This window comes from Myotis nattereri (genome assembly GCF_964212035.1).
Source record: "Myotis nattereri genome assembly, chromosome: 5".
Classification (NCBI taxonomy): domain Eukaryota; kingdom Metazoa; phylum Chordata; class Mammalia; order Chiroptera; family Vespertilionidae; genus Myotis; species Myotis nattereri.
The window spans coordinates 6,865,658-6,880,532 of record NC_138080.1 but is presented as its reverse complement, the minus strand read 5'-3'; the positions used below and the strand labels follow the sequence as shown (position 1 = coordinate 6,880,532).

Sequence of the window (14,875 nt, the reverse complement as noted above, 5' to 3'; positions counted from 1 at the left end):
CACATACATAGCATGCCTAAACCTGTTAAGGTTTTAGCCAATGATATTTAGAACTAGATTACCTACAATTTTAATGTGTTAAAAGTTTTCCAGATAAAAATGAAGTTTTTATATTATTTCAACTAATCCTCATAGCTCCTTGAGAATTCTTTTTAGAAATTATGAAAATAAGAGTCTTGAAGATTAAATGATGTAAAGATTTGAGGGAATAAAGTGACAGTGTTCAGACCTCTTTAACAGAAATGCTCTCCTTGATCAAAGTCTATGGCATCCATATTTTAAGAAGAAGCAATGCAAAAGAATCTTATTCAAATTTAAACAACATAAAGTTACTTAATTTAGAACTATAATAGATTTAAACTTTTTTATGGTGTCAAATATAAGTAGATTGTAAGAAGTATTTTTCTCACCCTTTTAACCTTCGTTTTGTTGTGGTTCCCCCCCCACCACCCCCGTTTTTGGTACCACATAGACTGTTCTCTTCCCCACTTACTAGTATAAGAGAAACAAGTGATCTATTTTATTAGTTGTAAGACATCCAATCCTTTTGGGCTTATCAAAATCTCACTATCTTGGATTTAAAAAATGGTTTAAAAATGTATACTCTCTTTTTTGATCAAGTGGAAAAAAATACTTCCTATACCAATAAATAATTTCTGTTTATTTATAATCGAAATTATTTTTGTACTTTCTCCATTAAAGTCTTCATTACTTCTTATCACATTAATATTTATATAAAAACCCTGGGTGTAACGTCACGTCTGAAGCTCAAGCAAACAGAAGGAAGTCAGTTCTGCAAGGCTCATCTTGGAAACTGCTGCGCCCTCCCCCAGCTGTTTCCTGGAGGGCGAGGTTTCAGGCAGGAACCCACCCTCGGAGCATGGAAGAACTGAGTCCTGGGTTGCCTTGCCAAGGGCTGCGCCACCCCCACCACCCCCCGCCAGCTGTTTCCCACAGGCCTGAGGGAAGAACCCACCCTCAGAGCGCCAGGAGCTCCCAGCAGCAGTCAGTCCTGGGTTGCTGAGGTGGAGGCCCAGGTAGAACACTGGGTCTGGCCCAACAGGGGGTGTGGCCGGCCTTCAAACCAGACCCTGACAGGAGGGAGGAGGCAGCCCCATTCCTCGCAGAATCTGCTGTTGGATAGCTTGTTGTCAGTGGCCTGCCAACCAGGAACCCCATTCACCTGCACCCCGGACCCTGACAGGAGAGAGGAGGGAGCCCCATTCCTCACAGAATCGACAGGTGGCCAGCTTGCTGTCAGGGGCCTGCCAGCTAGGAATCCTATTCACCCGCATATCTGTATAAAGTTTTAATACATTATATTAGAGGTCATGGTGGTACTGTTTTACCCACAGTGTCTACAGGAATTGCTGCAAATTTACTTCTCGGTGGAAGCACCTTTCATTCCCAATATAAATTACCAATTCCATTAAATGAAACTTCAATTTCGAGACTTGATATAAATAGTGAAGTTGCTAAAACTATTAAAAAGGCCCAACTTCTCATTATTGATGAATGCACCGTGGCATCCAGTCATGCTATAAACGCCATAGACAGATTACTAAGAGAAATTACGAATTTGAATGTTGTATTTGGTGGGAAAGTTCTCCTTCTTGGAGGGGATTTTTGACAATGTCTGGGTATTGTTACGCATGCTATGAGATCGGCCATAGTACAAACGAATTTAAAGTACTGCAATATTTGGGGATGTTTCAGAAAGTTGTCTCTTACAACAAATATGAGATCAGAGGATTCTGCTTATAGTGAATGGTTAGTAAAACTTAGAGATCGCAAACTTGATAGCAGTTTTCATTTAGGAATGCGTATTATTGAAATCCCCTGTGAAATGATTTGTAATGGATCTATTATTGAAGCTACCTTTGGAAATACTATATCTATAGATAATATTAAAAATATATCCAAACATACAATTCTTTGTCCAAAAAATGAGCATGTTCAAAAATTAGATGAAGAAATTTTGGATATACTCAATGGAGATTTTCACACATATTTGAGTGATGATTCCATTGATTCCACAGATGATGCTGAAAAGGAAAATTTTCCCATTGAATTTCTTAATAGTATTACTCCTTTGGGAATGCCGTGTCATAAATTAAAATTGAAAGTAGGTGCAATCATCATGCTATTGAGAAATATTAATAGCAAATGGGGTCTTTGTAATGGTACCAGATTATCAAAAGATTATAACCTAACATTACTGAAGCTGAAGTATTAACAGGATCTGCAGAGGGAGAGGCTGTTCTGATTCCAAGAACTGATTTGTCCCCATCTGACACTGGCCTCCCATTTAAATTGATTCAACAGCAGTTTCCCACGATGCCAGCATTTGTGATGACTTTTAATAAATCACAAGGACAAACTCTAGACAGAGTAGGCATATTCCTACCTGAACCCATTTTTGCACATGGTCAGTTATATGTTGCTTTCTCTCGAGTTCGAAGAGCATGTGACGTTAAAGTTCTAAATACTTCAGCACAAGGGAAATTAGTCAAGCACTCTGAAAGTGTTTTCACTCTTAATGTGGTGTACAGGGAGATATTAGAATAAGTTTAATCACTTTATCAGTCGTTGTTTGCATCACTGTTGTTTGTATGTCATGTTTTTGTTGTTTTTATATGTTTTTGTTGTTTTCATATCATGTTTTTGTCGTTTTGATATCATGCCTCTGTTGTTATAGCCTTTTGTTACTGTTTATTTATTAATAAATTTAATTATTATTTTCATATACATTTTACTAATTTCCTTTCATCTCTCACACTTCTATTATAGAGAAAGGGCAAATAGCAATATTAAAATATTTCCGCTAATTAATTCCCTTTTTTTAAAAAAATACATTTTATTGATTTTTTACAGAGAGGAAGGGAGAGGGATAGTTAGAAACATTGATGAGAGAGAAACATCAATTCAGCTGCCTCCTGCACACCCCCTACTGGGGATGTGCCTGCAACCAAGGTACATGCCCTTGACCGGAATCGAACCTGGGATCCTTCAGTCCGCAGGCCAATGCTCTATCCACTGAGCCAACCGGTCAGGGCTAATTCCCTTTTAATGTGCATGAATTTCGTGCACCTGGCTACTAGTTAAAAATATTTTTCATGCTTTCTAGAAGAAAGTAGTAAGATAAACATAGTAAGCTTATATAAGTAAGATCATCTTAAAAAGTATAGATAGAAAAAATAAAATGAAACCTTCAGAGATTGCTTTTATTTTTGCTTATATGACCCAACTGGTTTGTGACAGAAGACAAAGCTAATTTATCATTAGTGACCTCTAGTTTAAATCAAGCAGAGCCCTGAGGCATCAAGCCCCCTGTCCTCCCACATAGCTCTAACTGACATAAAATCTCCAGTTCTCTCACATGGATAAGGAGATCAATAGAACTTCACAAAAGTTCTTTGTCATTTCCTTTGCCTTGAGCTACCAGCTGTAGGCTGATTTTTCATAGTCCCAAAAGTTTTAGTACTCACCTGGCTTTTTAGATTTCCCCATAAACACAACTTCATTTAAATGTCTTAATTTCCCAAATATTTCTTTTTTTGCATTTGATAATCTATTGTACTCTTCAGCCATACTCTCTTAATTCAGACATATGTGGTTCAATCTTCTTGCTTTTTTTTCTTCTTCTTCTTTTTTTTTTTTTTTTTTAGTATACTAGTTGCTCTTAACTACCTGATATCACAGCTAGAGAAAACAGACCAGTTCTTCAGGGAGCCTCTGACAGGGAGTTCTGAACAGCAATTTTCAACCTTTTTCATCTCAAGGCACACATAAACGAATGACTAAAATTCTGCAGCATACACACATGTCGAGTGTTTTTCCTTCCACGACTCGCGTGGAGTAGGGTTCGGTATCTGAAAGAGGAGCCGCACAGCAAATGAGAGAAAAAGACACAAGATAATTTTGCAATATTGGGGGACCAGGCGGCAAGTCCCGAAGGACTTCTTCTCCCTGTGCTCAGGCCTCACCAAGCTTTTATTCATCTGGGATGCACCCATAGCATAGCCCTAGGCAGGTGACCCCCTGCAACAGGCAGACTAGCACATCAGCAAGGATTTACATAATAATAAATGGGGGAGCAGTTTCAGCTACCACTGTCTGGACAAACAGAGTTGGCGCCTAGCTCCGAGCTTTGGGAGGGCTTCAAAGGCACCCAGCCTTCGGGGGGTTCTCTGTCTATGCTTATCAGATAGTGAAGGCAATAAACAGTTTCCCACACACACAAATATGTATTTTTGCCGCTATGACATGAAAATTGTCTATTGTTGTGTTGGCTGTTGTCATTTTGGATTTGACAATCTAAGGGAGAAGAGGTAAGTTCCCCTAACTAAATACTCAGGTTTTGCCTGTTTTAAAAATTGTTGTGGCACACTGGTGTGCCTCTCACAGCACAGTGGTGCCACAGAAAATCAGTTGAAAATCACTGGTTTATGACATTGTAACGCCTGCTCCACTTCTTCCAGAACAAAGGAGGCAATTTGTCTTTTGTTTTTGTTTTGTAAAGTGCTGTATAATTTTGTTTCAATAACTTGCCTTTCTGTTGATGCTGGAGACTCACCAACATATTCTTCTTATATCCTCCAATTTTAAATATTGATTCTTATTTAACTTTCTTTGAATTTATTGGGGTGGCACTGGTTAACATGTTTCAGGTGCACAATTCTACAACACATCATCTGTACACTGTCCTGTGTGTTGACCACCTCAAGTCAAGTCTCTGTCCATCACCATTTTCCCCTCCCCCACAATCACTACACTGCTGCCTGGGTCCAGGAGTTTTCTCTCTTTTCTTTCCTTTTGCTCACAATAGATTACAACATAATCCCTCCACCTACTTGCCCACCCCCACTTCTGCCAGCTGCCAGCTTGCTCTCTATCTATGAGTCTGTCTCATTGTGTTTGTTAGTTGTTAGAACTGGGCTTCTGCCTCCGATGGTCTATTGTATGTTGTCTCGCATCATATTTTGCCCAAGGTGTCTGGAAGCTGTTCTCCCTCCAGCTTTCATGGGCACCGGGTATTACTTCTTGCCTGAGATCTGAGTAGGTAAACCAAAGACCAGTCTTTCAGGCAGCTCCCACACAGGCTACAATGTTGAAATAGGTCTGTTTACTCCTTCTGATTTGTTAGATGGATGGGGAACTGGGTTGACACCTCCTCTGCACCAAGGCTATGCCACTCAGGGGAGGGTGTGAACAAAGGTAAACAAAGTGTCATAGAATTTCCTGCCATCCTAGCTAATAAAAGACAAAAAGGGTAATTAACCGTACCTCCGCTATGCTTCCCATTGGCTAATCAGCAAGATAAGCAAATTAACTGCCAACAAAGATGGCGGTCGGCAGCCACGCAGCTGAAGCGAGCAGGAGGCTTGCTTGCTCCAGTGATGGAGGAAGCCAAGGTTCCCGGCCTGCCGTGGCCTGCTCTAAGCTCCGAAAGCAACAGCTCCAAAAGCAACAAAGTTTCAATTATAGAAGCCAAACAAACCCTAGATACCTGCTTTCAGCCAGCCGCGGCCTCAGAGATGGGAGCACCAGTGACGGCAACAGTTTCAATTATAGAAGGTAAATAAATCCCAGAATTAAAAAAAAAAGAAAAAAGATAAAAAGGTGAGGCTGGGAGCTTCAGTTGCCAGCCAGTCTGAAAACGGCCCTCAGCCCCTCACCCAGACTGGCCAGACACCCCAGTGGGGACCCCCACCCTGAAGGGGGTGTGACCAGCTACAAACAGCCATCAGTCCCTCACCCCAGCTGGCCAGGCACCCAAGCAGGACCCCCACCCTGATCTGGGATACCCTTCAGAGCAAACCAGCTGGCCCCCACCCATGCACCAGGCCTCTATTCTATATAGTAAAAGGGTACTATGCAAACTGACCCTAACAGCAGAAAGACTAGGAATGACTGGTCACTATGATACACACTGACCACCAGGGGGCAGACGCTCAATGCAGGAGCTGCCCTCTGGTAATCAGTGCGCTCCCACATGAGGGAGCTCTGCTCAGCCACAAGCCAGGCTGACGGCTGCCAGTACAGCGGTGGTGGTGGGAGCCTCTCCCACCTCCTCAGCAGCGCTAAGGATGTCCGACTGCAGCTTAGGTCTGCTCCCCGCTGGCAAGTGGACATCTCCCGAGGGCTGCTGGGCTGCCAGAGGGATGTCTGATTGCCAGCTTAGGCCCAATCTGCTGGGGAGCAGGCCTAGGCCAGCAGGTGGTCATCCCCCAAGGGGTCCCAGACTGCAAGAGGGCACAGGCCGGGCTGAGGGGACCCCCCCCCCCACCCCCGCCGAGTGCACAAATTTTTGTGCACCCGGCCTCTAGTTTTACATATGGCTTTTCTGGATTGGATGTGTGCTTGCTTCCTGTACACCTTTGAATGGTTTCCAGACCTCCCTCAGAGATCAAGAACCTGGAACTTCCTAGTCTGCCAGTTTTCTAATATCCCCAAATCAATCACTTTTTTAAAAAAATTGAGGAGATAATTAAAAATATGTCATGTTCGCAGACATGAGACCTAGATGGCTTACAATCTGTTCTCAGGAAAAATAGAAGACACAAATATTTTCTAGGTAAATTTGTGGTGTTTGAAGGGTAGAAAGAAAAGAATACTACCCAATTTATTTATTATATCTATAATAAATTTAATACACAATTATGCAATAACACTATAAAAATATTACAAGCAGATATTGGTAACATATAAGCAAAAATCCATAATAAATATTATTCAGCCATATGATACTTAAAAAAAAATCTGTCATAGTAAATTAAGGTTTATAGCAAGTAGTTTTAGTGTTGGAATTTCTTTTAAAAAGTTTTTATTTCACAAATCTTAACTGTTGCTTCAATTTCCACAATTGTATACACCTGTATAATTACCACCATAAGAACAACCAGATATTCTCATTGCCCCACAGCATTCTCTAATCCCATTCCTATTCATTCACCCACTTTTCTCCTAATAAATTAATATGCATATTTTATATGATAATAGTTTATATTATTATATAAATGTCATTCTTTTATATTATATGAATAATTAACTTCTATGTTATATAATATAAATAATATCAATATGTATAATACATTATTAATATACTAGAGGCCCGGTGCACGAAATTTGTGCACTGGTGGGGGGGGATGTCCCTCAGCCCAGCCTGCACCCTCTCTAATCTGGGACCCCTCGGGGGATGTCCAACTGCCAGTTTAGGCAGACATTCCTCTCACAATCTGGGACTGCTGGCTCCCAACCACTCACCTGCCTACCTGATTGCCCCTAACCCAGCCGTGGGCAAACTACGGCCCGCGGGCTGGATCCGGCCTGTTTGAAATGAATAAAACTAAAAAAAAAAAGACCATACCCTTTTATGTAATGATGTTTACTTTGAATTTATATTAGTTCACACAAACGCTCCATCCATGCTTTTGTTCCAGCCCTCCAGTCCAGTTTAAGAACCCATTGTGGCCCTCGAGTCAAAAAGTTTGCCCACCCCAGCCCTAACCGTTTCTGCCTGCCTGCCTGATCACCCCCTAACCACTCCCATGCCAGCCTGATCGACACCTAACTGCTCCCCTGCTGGCCTGATCGCCCACAACTGCCCTCCCCTGCCAGCCATCTTGTGGCTGTGGGCACCACCATCTTTGCAATGGCATGAGGGTCAATTAGCATATTCCCTCTTTATTAGATAGGATGTGTGTGTATGTGTATATATGTTATTGACATTTTAATTAAGATGATTATGAATCAAGTTGATTATGAACATCCTTGTACCAATATTTTTGTGCACAAATGTTCACATTTGTCTTGGGTAAATACCTACAGATAAAAGTGGTGCATCATAGAAAGGTTGCCTCAACCACATATGAGTCTCCCACGTGCAACAGTCTTGTAAGTATTTAAAGTCATTAGTATTTTTTAAAATGAAATATTCTATCGCTTGGGGAAGAGTAGTATGCACTTCCCAATGATTAATGTTCTTGAACATATTTTTATTTACTTTCTGGCCATCCACATACATGTCTTCCTTTTCCTCTGCCCATTCTTTGAGTTTTTTATACTTTTACTGTTGGTTATAAAAATTCTTTGTACAATTTAGATGGGAATTTTTTCAGATATATGTAAATACTCTTTCCTTAGTCTATGAATTGTCTATTTATTTTATGGGGTCTTTTTAAATTTAAATTTTTATACATTATGTTTCTTATTTTTTTATTTGGTGATTAGATTTTTGCTGTTCTGTCTAGAAAATCTTCTATCTCAATTTTGTGATTTACCTTTTAGAGAGCCTTTTTAACATCTATATTTAGATATATAGTCCATTTTGAAATAATTTTTGAATATGGAATTTGTTTAGGTTCAAAGTTTACTTATTTTTATTATAACCACCTTTTTATATGGCATTGAGTTGGAGCTTCAGAGTCCCTTTTAATATAATGCATTATACTTACAGATTATCTGAAAGAAGCACACAGGGTAGAAAAATGTGTTTGCCAAAAGTTAATTCCACTTTTATAATATCAAAAATGTAAAAGTCCTCTTAACAAAGTAAGAATAAAAGTAAACATTTTAAAATAAATAAACACATATATGTATGTATATATATATATACTAGGGGCCCGGTGCACAAAATTTGTGCACTGGGTGTGGGGGCGGGGGGAGGGGGAGAGTGTCCCTCAGCCCAGCCTGCCCCCTCTCACATACTGGGAGCCCTCAGGCGTTGACCCCCATCACCCTCCGATCGCCTGATCGGCTCCTTGCCCAGGCCTGACGCCTCCGCCAGAGGTGTCAGGCTTGGACAGGGGACCCCCATCTCCCCCCGATCACTGGCTCTGGCCCCCGCCCAGGCCTGAGGCCTCTGGCCCAGGAATCATGCCTGGGCAGGGGACCCCCATCTCCCTCTGATCGCTTGCTCCACCCCCCGCCCAAGCCTGACGCCTCTGACCCAGGGCCGCCTTTGCCCTGCCCCCCAGCTCTTAGCTCCCCCCTGGGTTTCCGATCACTGTCAGTGGCAGGGGGCTTCTTCCTGCTTTCCCTTTCGCCTCCCTGCATTGTGCCTACATATGCAAATTAGCCGCCATCTTGTTGGCAGTTAACTGCCAATCTTAGTTGGCAGTTATTTGCATATAGCCCTGATTAGCCAATGAAAACGGTATCGCCGTACGCCAATTACCATTTTTCTCTTTTATTAGTGTAGATATATATAACATGCACGTGCATGATATGTAATATAAACATATGCAATTTGGAGGTTTTAATAATCTTCAATTAATTCCAAATATCAGTTAAATCAGGGTCAAGACGATTATTTAATTTTTTAAAAAATGTTTACATTGTAATGAGGCACTGAGTAATGTAATAAGACAAAAAAAAATATGACGTACAATATTTAGAAATTTTTTTTTAAACCTGTTATTTAAAAAACATATGATTACCTACGTAGCAAATGCAATAAAATCTATCAGACATTTTTTTAATGTGACAAGATCATCCTGAAATTAAGATCAATATTACTTTATACCTTAGAATCCCTATTTATCAATTTATTAACAGACAGTTTAAAAATATGTATTTAAATATGTTTTATTTCAATGATAGCAGTGGATATGCATTTCATTATAACACGTGGAGACCAAGATACATGCATTAGAATGCTCACACAATATATTTAAGCATCGTTTGAGGAAACAACCAAACATTTTATTAACATAAGAATTGATAAACACACATTTTGGTAGAAATTTATAAAATAAAATTTCAAAATTATGCAGCTGTAAAACAGAAGGATCTCTTACCCTTTGAGACAGCATGGAGGGACCTAGAGAGTATCATGCTAAGCGAAATAAGCCAGTCAGAGGAAGACAAGTATCACATGATCTCACTCATATGTAGAATCTAATGAACAAAATAAACTGATGAACAAAATAGATCCAAAGACATAGAAGCATGGAACAGACTGACGAACCTCAGAGGGAAGGTGAGGGAGGGGAGGTAGGTGGGGAGCTTATATGCATAGCCCATGGACACAGACAGTAGTGTGGTGAAGGCCTGGAAGGGACGGATGCAGGGGGGAGGAGGTCAGTGGGGCAATACTTTCAACAATAAAGATAAATTAAAATAAAGACTTGAATAATGCGCAGCTACATCTCTCAAAATATGACTACATTAAAATTGTTGTATATAAGTACAGGCTTAGTAACCAAAAGCACGATATGTAATTTATTAAAATACTAGAGGCCCAGGCCCGCTCTCCCGGCGCCGCCGTGGTCCCTGCTGCGGCGCTGGCAGCGGCGAGGGCCACGATGACAGACTACGGCGAGGAGCAGCGCAACGAGCTGGAGGCTCTGGAGTCCATCTACCCCGACTCCTTCACAGTATTATCAGAAAACCCTCCTAGTGTCACCACTACTGTGACATCCGAGGCTGGAGAAAATGATGAAACTGTACAGACTACCCTCAAGTTTACATACAGTGAGAAATACCCAGATGAAGCCCCCCTTTATGAAATATTCTCCCAGGAAAATCTAGAAGATAATGATGTCACAAGCATCTTAAAATTATTAGCATTACAGGCAGAAGAAAACCTTGGTATGGTGATGATCTTTACTTTGGTAACAGCTGTCCAAGAAAAATTAAATGAAATAGTGGATCAAATAAAAACTAGAAGAGAAGAAGAAAAAAAACAAAAAGAAAAAGAAGCAGAAGAAGCCGAAAAGCAATTTTTTTATGGCACTCCTGTTACAATTGAGAATTTCTTAAGTTGGAAAGCCAAGTTTGATGCAGAACTCTTGGAAATTAAAAAGAAACAAATGAAAGAAGAAGAACAAGCAGGAAAAAATAAATTAAGTGGGAAACAGCTATTTGAAACAGATCATAATCTTGACACATCTGATATCCAGTTCTTGGAGGATGCTGGAAACAATGTGGAAGTAGATGAGTCTTTGTTCCAGGAAATGGATGACTTGGAGCTGGAGGATGACGAGGACGATCCAGACTACAATCCTGCTGACCCAGAGAGCGACTTGACCGATTGATGGACCATCCCCATCTGCCGAGGCTTGACTGCCACAGCATCTGTGGTTATGCCGAGAGGGTGTTGATTTTCCTTCCTTTTTTTCTAAGAAAAAAACAATTTTCAGGAGAATATTCTTTTGAAAGCTTTCATCAATGAACTAATAAGCTGACCTTAAAATTTCAAAAAACAAAAAAAATACTAGAGGCCCAGTGTACAAAAATTTGTGCACTTGGTGGGGTCCCTCAGCCCGGCCTGTGCCCTCTCGCAGTCTGGGACTCCTTGGGGGATGTCCACCTGCTGGTTTAGGCCCGATCCCCTAGAGCGGGCCTAAGCTGGCAGTCAGACATCCCTCTGGCAGCCCAGGAGCCCTCAGGGGATGTCCACTTGCCAGCGGGGAGCAGGCCTAAGCTGCAGTTGGACATCCTTAGCACTGCTGAGGAAGCAGGAGAGGCTCCCACCACCACCGCTATACTGGCAGCCATCAGCCTGGTTTGTGGGAGCCCACTGATCACCAGGGGGCAGCTCCTGCATTGAGCATCTGCCCCCTGGTGGTCAGTGTGTGTCATAGTGACCAGTCATTCCCAGTTGTTCTGATGTTAGGGTCAATTTGTGTATTATCCTTTTATTATATAGGATAGAGGCCTGGTGCATGGGTGGGGGTCAACTGGTTTGCCCTGAAGGGTGTCCTGGTTCAGGGTGGGGGTCCCGCTGGGGTGTCTGGCCAGCCTGGGTGAGGGCTGTTGGCAGGCTGGCCAAGCCCCCAGCAGGGACCCTCACCCCATGGGGATGTGGCCAGCCTGGGTGAGGGGCTGAGGGCCGTTTTCAGGCTGCCCACAGCCCCTTCAGGGTGGGGGGGGGGGTCCCACTGGGGTGCCCAGCCAGCCTGGATGAGGGGCTAATGGCTGTTGTCAGGCTGGCCATGCCCCCCAGTGACCCAAGCTCCCAGCCTCTCCTTTTTTCCTTTCTTTTTTTTGGAAGCAGGTATCTGGAATTTATTTATCTTCTATTATTGAAACTTTGTAGCCTTGAGCAGAGCCCAGGTCTGGCTGGAAGCAGGTATCTGGGATTTATTTATCTTCTATAATTGAAATTTTTTAGCCTTGAGAGGAGTCCAGGGCCGGCCAGGGCAGGCAGGAAGCTTGGCTTCCTCCATTGCTGGGGTCAACCCAAGCCTCTTATTAGCTCCAGCTCCGTGGCCGCCGCCATCTTAGTTGGGTTAATTTTCATACTCACTCCTGATTGGCTGGTGGGAGTAGTGGAGCATAGCGAAGTGGCGGAGTGATGGTTAATTTGCACGTTTCTCTTTTATTAGTATAGATTAAAGTATTTCAAGCAATAGTAAGAATCTTCGTGGTTTTATACATTTTAGCCAAAAATGGAACCATGTATTTTCCCCCCTCTATTGGGTTAGTGAGAAAACTAAACAGAAAGGTTTTTAGTAACAGAATTCGTGACCTAAACTCCACAACCTCTTCTTCAGCATAGGAGGTGACCCACCCTGGGAACATCATAGGTGCTGGGAGGCTGATGGAGGGAAGGCTGCAGTTCCTACTTTAAAATTTGATTCATGATGACAACTGCCAGTTCGTGACAGAAATGATGTTTTACTTACACATCTCAGATCACTGGAGCAAACATCAAACTGGCTGAAGAGCTAACATTTATAGAGGACTAAGGAAGAAAGAGAGTTTCACTCTCGTCAGTATATTTGAAACACTTCAACTATAACAGACATTTGCTTATTTTGTCATTCTAAATTTGAATCATATACTTGTATCTATTTATAAGATGGATAAGAGGTTATAAAATTGAGGATAATTATCTCGTTGGATCCTTAGTAGTCTTTAAGATTATCCAAAAAATTGCCAAAACCGGTTTGGCTCAGTGGATAGAGCGTCGGCCTGCGGACTGAAAGGTCCCAGGTTCGATTCCAGTCAAGGGCATGTACCTGTGTTGCGGGCATATCCCCAGTGGGAGATGTGCAGGAGGCAGCTGATCGATGTTTCTCTCTCATCGATGTTTCTAACTCTCTATCTCTCTACCTTCTTCTCCGTAAAAAATCAATAAAATATATTTAGAAAAACAACAACAACAAAGATTATCCAAAATAAATCTCTCTTCATGAATACATAATGTCCTATTATAAAATGAGAGATGAAATTCACTCTATCAGCATATATGTAAGAGGACGGTTTTTTATCATATTCTCTTTATATGTGTATATATACACAAGATTTATTACAATGAGTGATATACTAATTACATTTTGAAGTGAAAATTTGTACTTTACTTAAAAACAGTAAATCAGTCTATTTTTTTTAATTTGTGAGTTTGAATTAACCCATTTTGGCTTCATGCCTTTACATGCAGACAGCAGGAAACAGTGTTTTGCTGTTAAAACGTGTGATATAATTGATAGCCACTGTATACCAAACACAGGCTGTCTACAGCTGCTCTGGTTTACAGTTCAGAGAGAGGACACTTTACTGCCCAGACTCATTTCTCTGCCAAGTGTTGCCATGACAACCACACTTTAAGTTTGCTAATAAATGAACTTTACAGATCCCAGAGAATTTCCCTTAATTCCTATAATAGGTTAAGGGTCCAATTAACTAGTTTCCAGAGGGAAAGATACAGTTTTAACTCATGCTAATTGGGAAGCTATTCAACAAGTTTCTGTGGGTGCTCAATTTAGCTAACTCATTAAAAGTTTTTGCAATAATCCCAGAAGCCTCATGTAATGAGCCCCTGAGCACTGCTCATCCAATTAAGATATTTCCCTTCCATGCTTGGAGCACACAGTTGCCTATGGCTAGTGTTTTGTTGTTTTCGTTAGTGAACACTCTAACCCCACAGATGTAAAAGAAAAACAGTGATTCAAAGATTCTTAGCAATTGACTAGGCTTCCAGGCTGTTAGAGATGTCCCTCAATTTCTATTTACCAATTTCATTAAAACTATATTGGGTAACAGAAAACGCCACATCTCTCTCAACACATTTTAGAACATATATAAATGTAAGTATAGATATGAAAGGGATTGCACAGTAGTTCCAACAAACCCAACATTGATTAAGAGGGATTATGTAGCAAACTTTCAAATTCAGAACATTGAGATGTTATTTCTAGTCTCCCTTTGCTTCCTTTGTTGTTGTTGACAGTATTAAAGATGTCCTACATTTCCCCACCTTTGCCCGCTCCACCAGCCCCTACCCCAGGCCTTCACAGCAATATTGTTTGTGTCCATGAGCAATGCATATATCCATAAAAATTATTTGGTTAATCTTTTCCCGACCCTCCCCCCTTCCCTCTGAGATTCACCTGTTTCATGCTTCCATGCCTCTGGATCTATTGTTTGTCAGTTTATTTTGTTCATTAGATTCCACATATAAGTGAGATCATGTGATACTTGTTTTTCTCTGACTGACTTACTAAATTGAGCATAATAATCTCTAGGCCCCTCCATGCTGTCTCAAAGGGTAAAAGATCCTTCTTTTTTTATAGCTGCATAGTATTCCATTGTGTAAATGTATCACAGCTTTTTTATTCATTCATCTATTGATGGGCACTTGGGCTGTTTCCAGATCTTAGCTATTGTAAATTACGCTGCTATGAACATAGGGGTGCATACATTCTTTCTGATTGGTGTTCTTAAATTCTTAGGATATATTCCTAGAAGTGGGATCACTGGGCCATATGGCAGTTCCATTTTAAATTTTTTGAGGAAACTCCACACTGGTTTCCATAGTGGCTGCACCAGTCTGCATACCCACCAGCAGTGCACTAGGATTCATTTTCCTCCACAGCCTCATCAGCACTTGATGTTTGTTGAACTATTGATGGTAGTCATTCTGACA

General features: G+C 41.3%; 1 protein-coding gene across 1 annotated transcript; it reads left to right on the top strand.

The window, feature by feature from the left end:
* Positions 1–10,307: 10,307 nt before the first annotated feature.
* Positions 10,308–11,109, top strand: LOC308519766 (RWD domain-containing protein 1-like; the record flags this gene model as incomplete). Its single annotated transcript, XM_081091952.1, has 1 exon — positions 10,308–11,109. One exon carries the CDS (start codon positions 10,308–10,310, stop codon positions 11,037–11,039), a length of 732 nt encoding a protein of 243 aa, XP_080948078.1. The 3' UTR covers positions 11,040–11,109.
* Between the last annotated feature and the right edge of the window lie 3,766 nt (positions 11,110–14,875).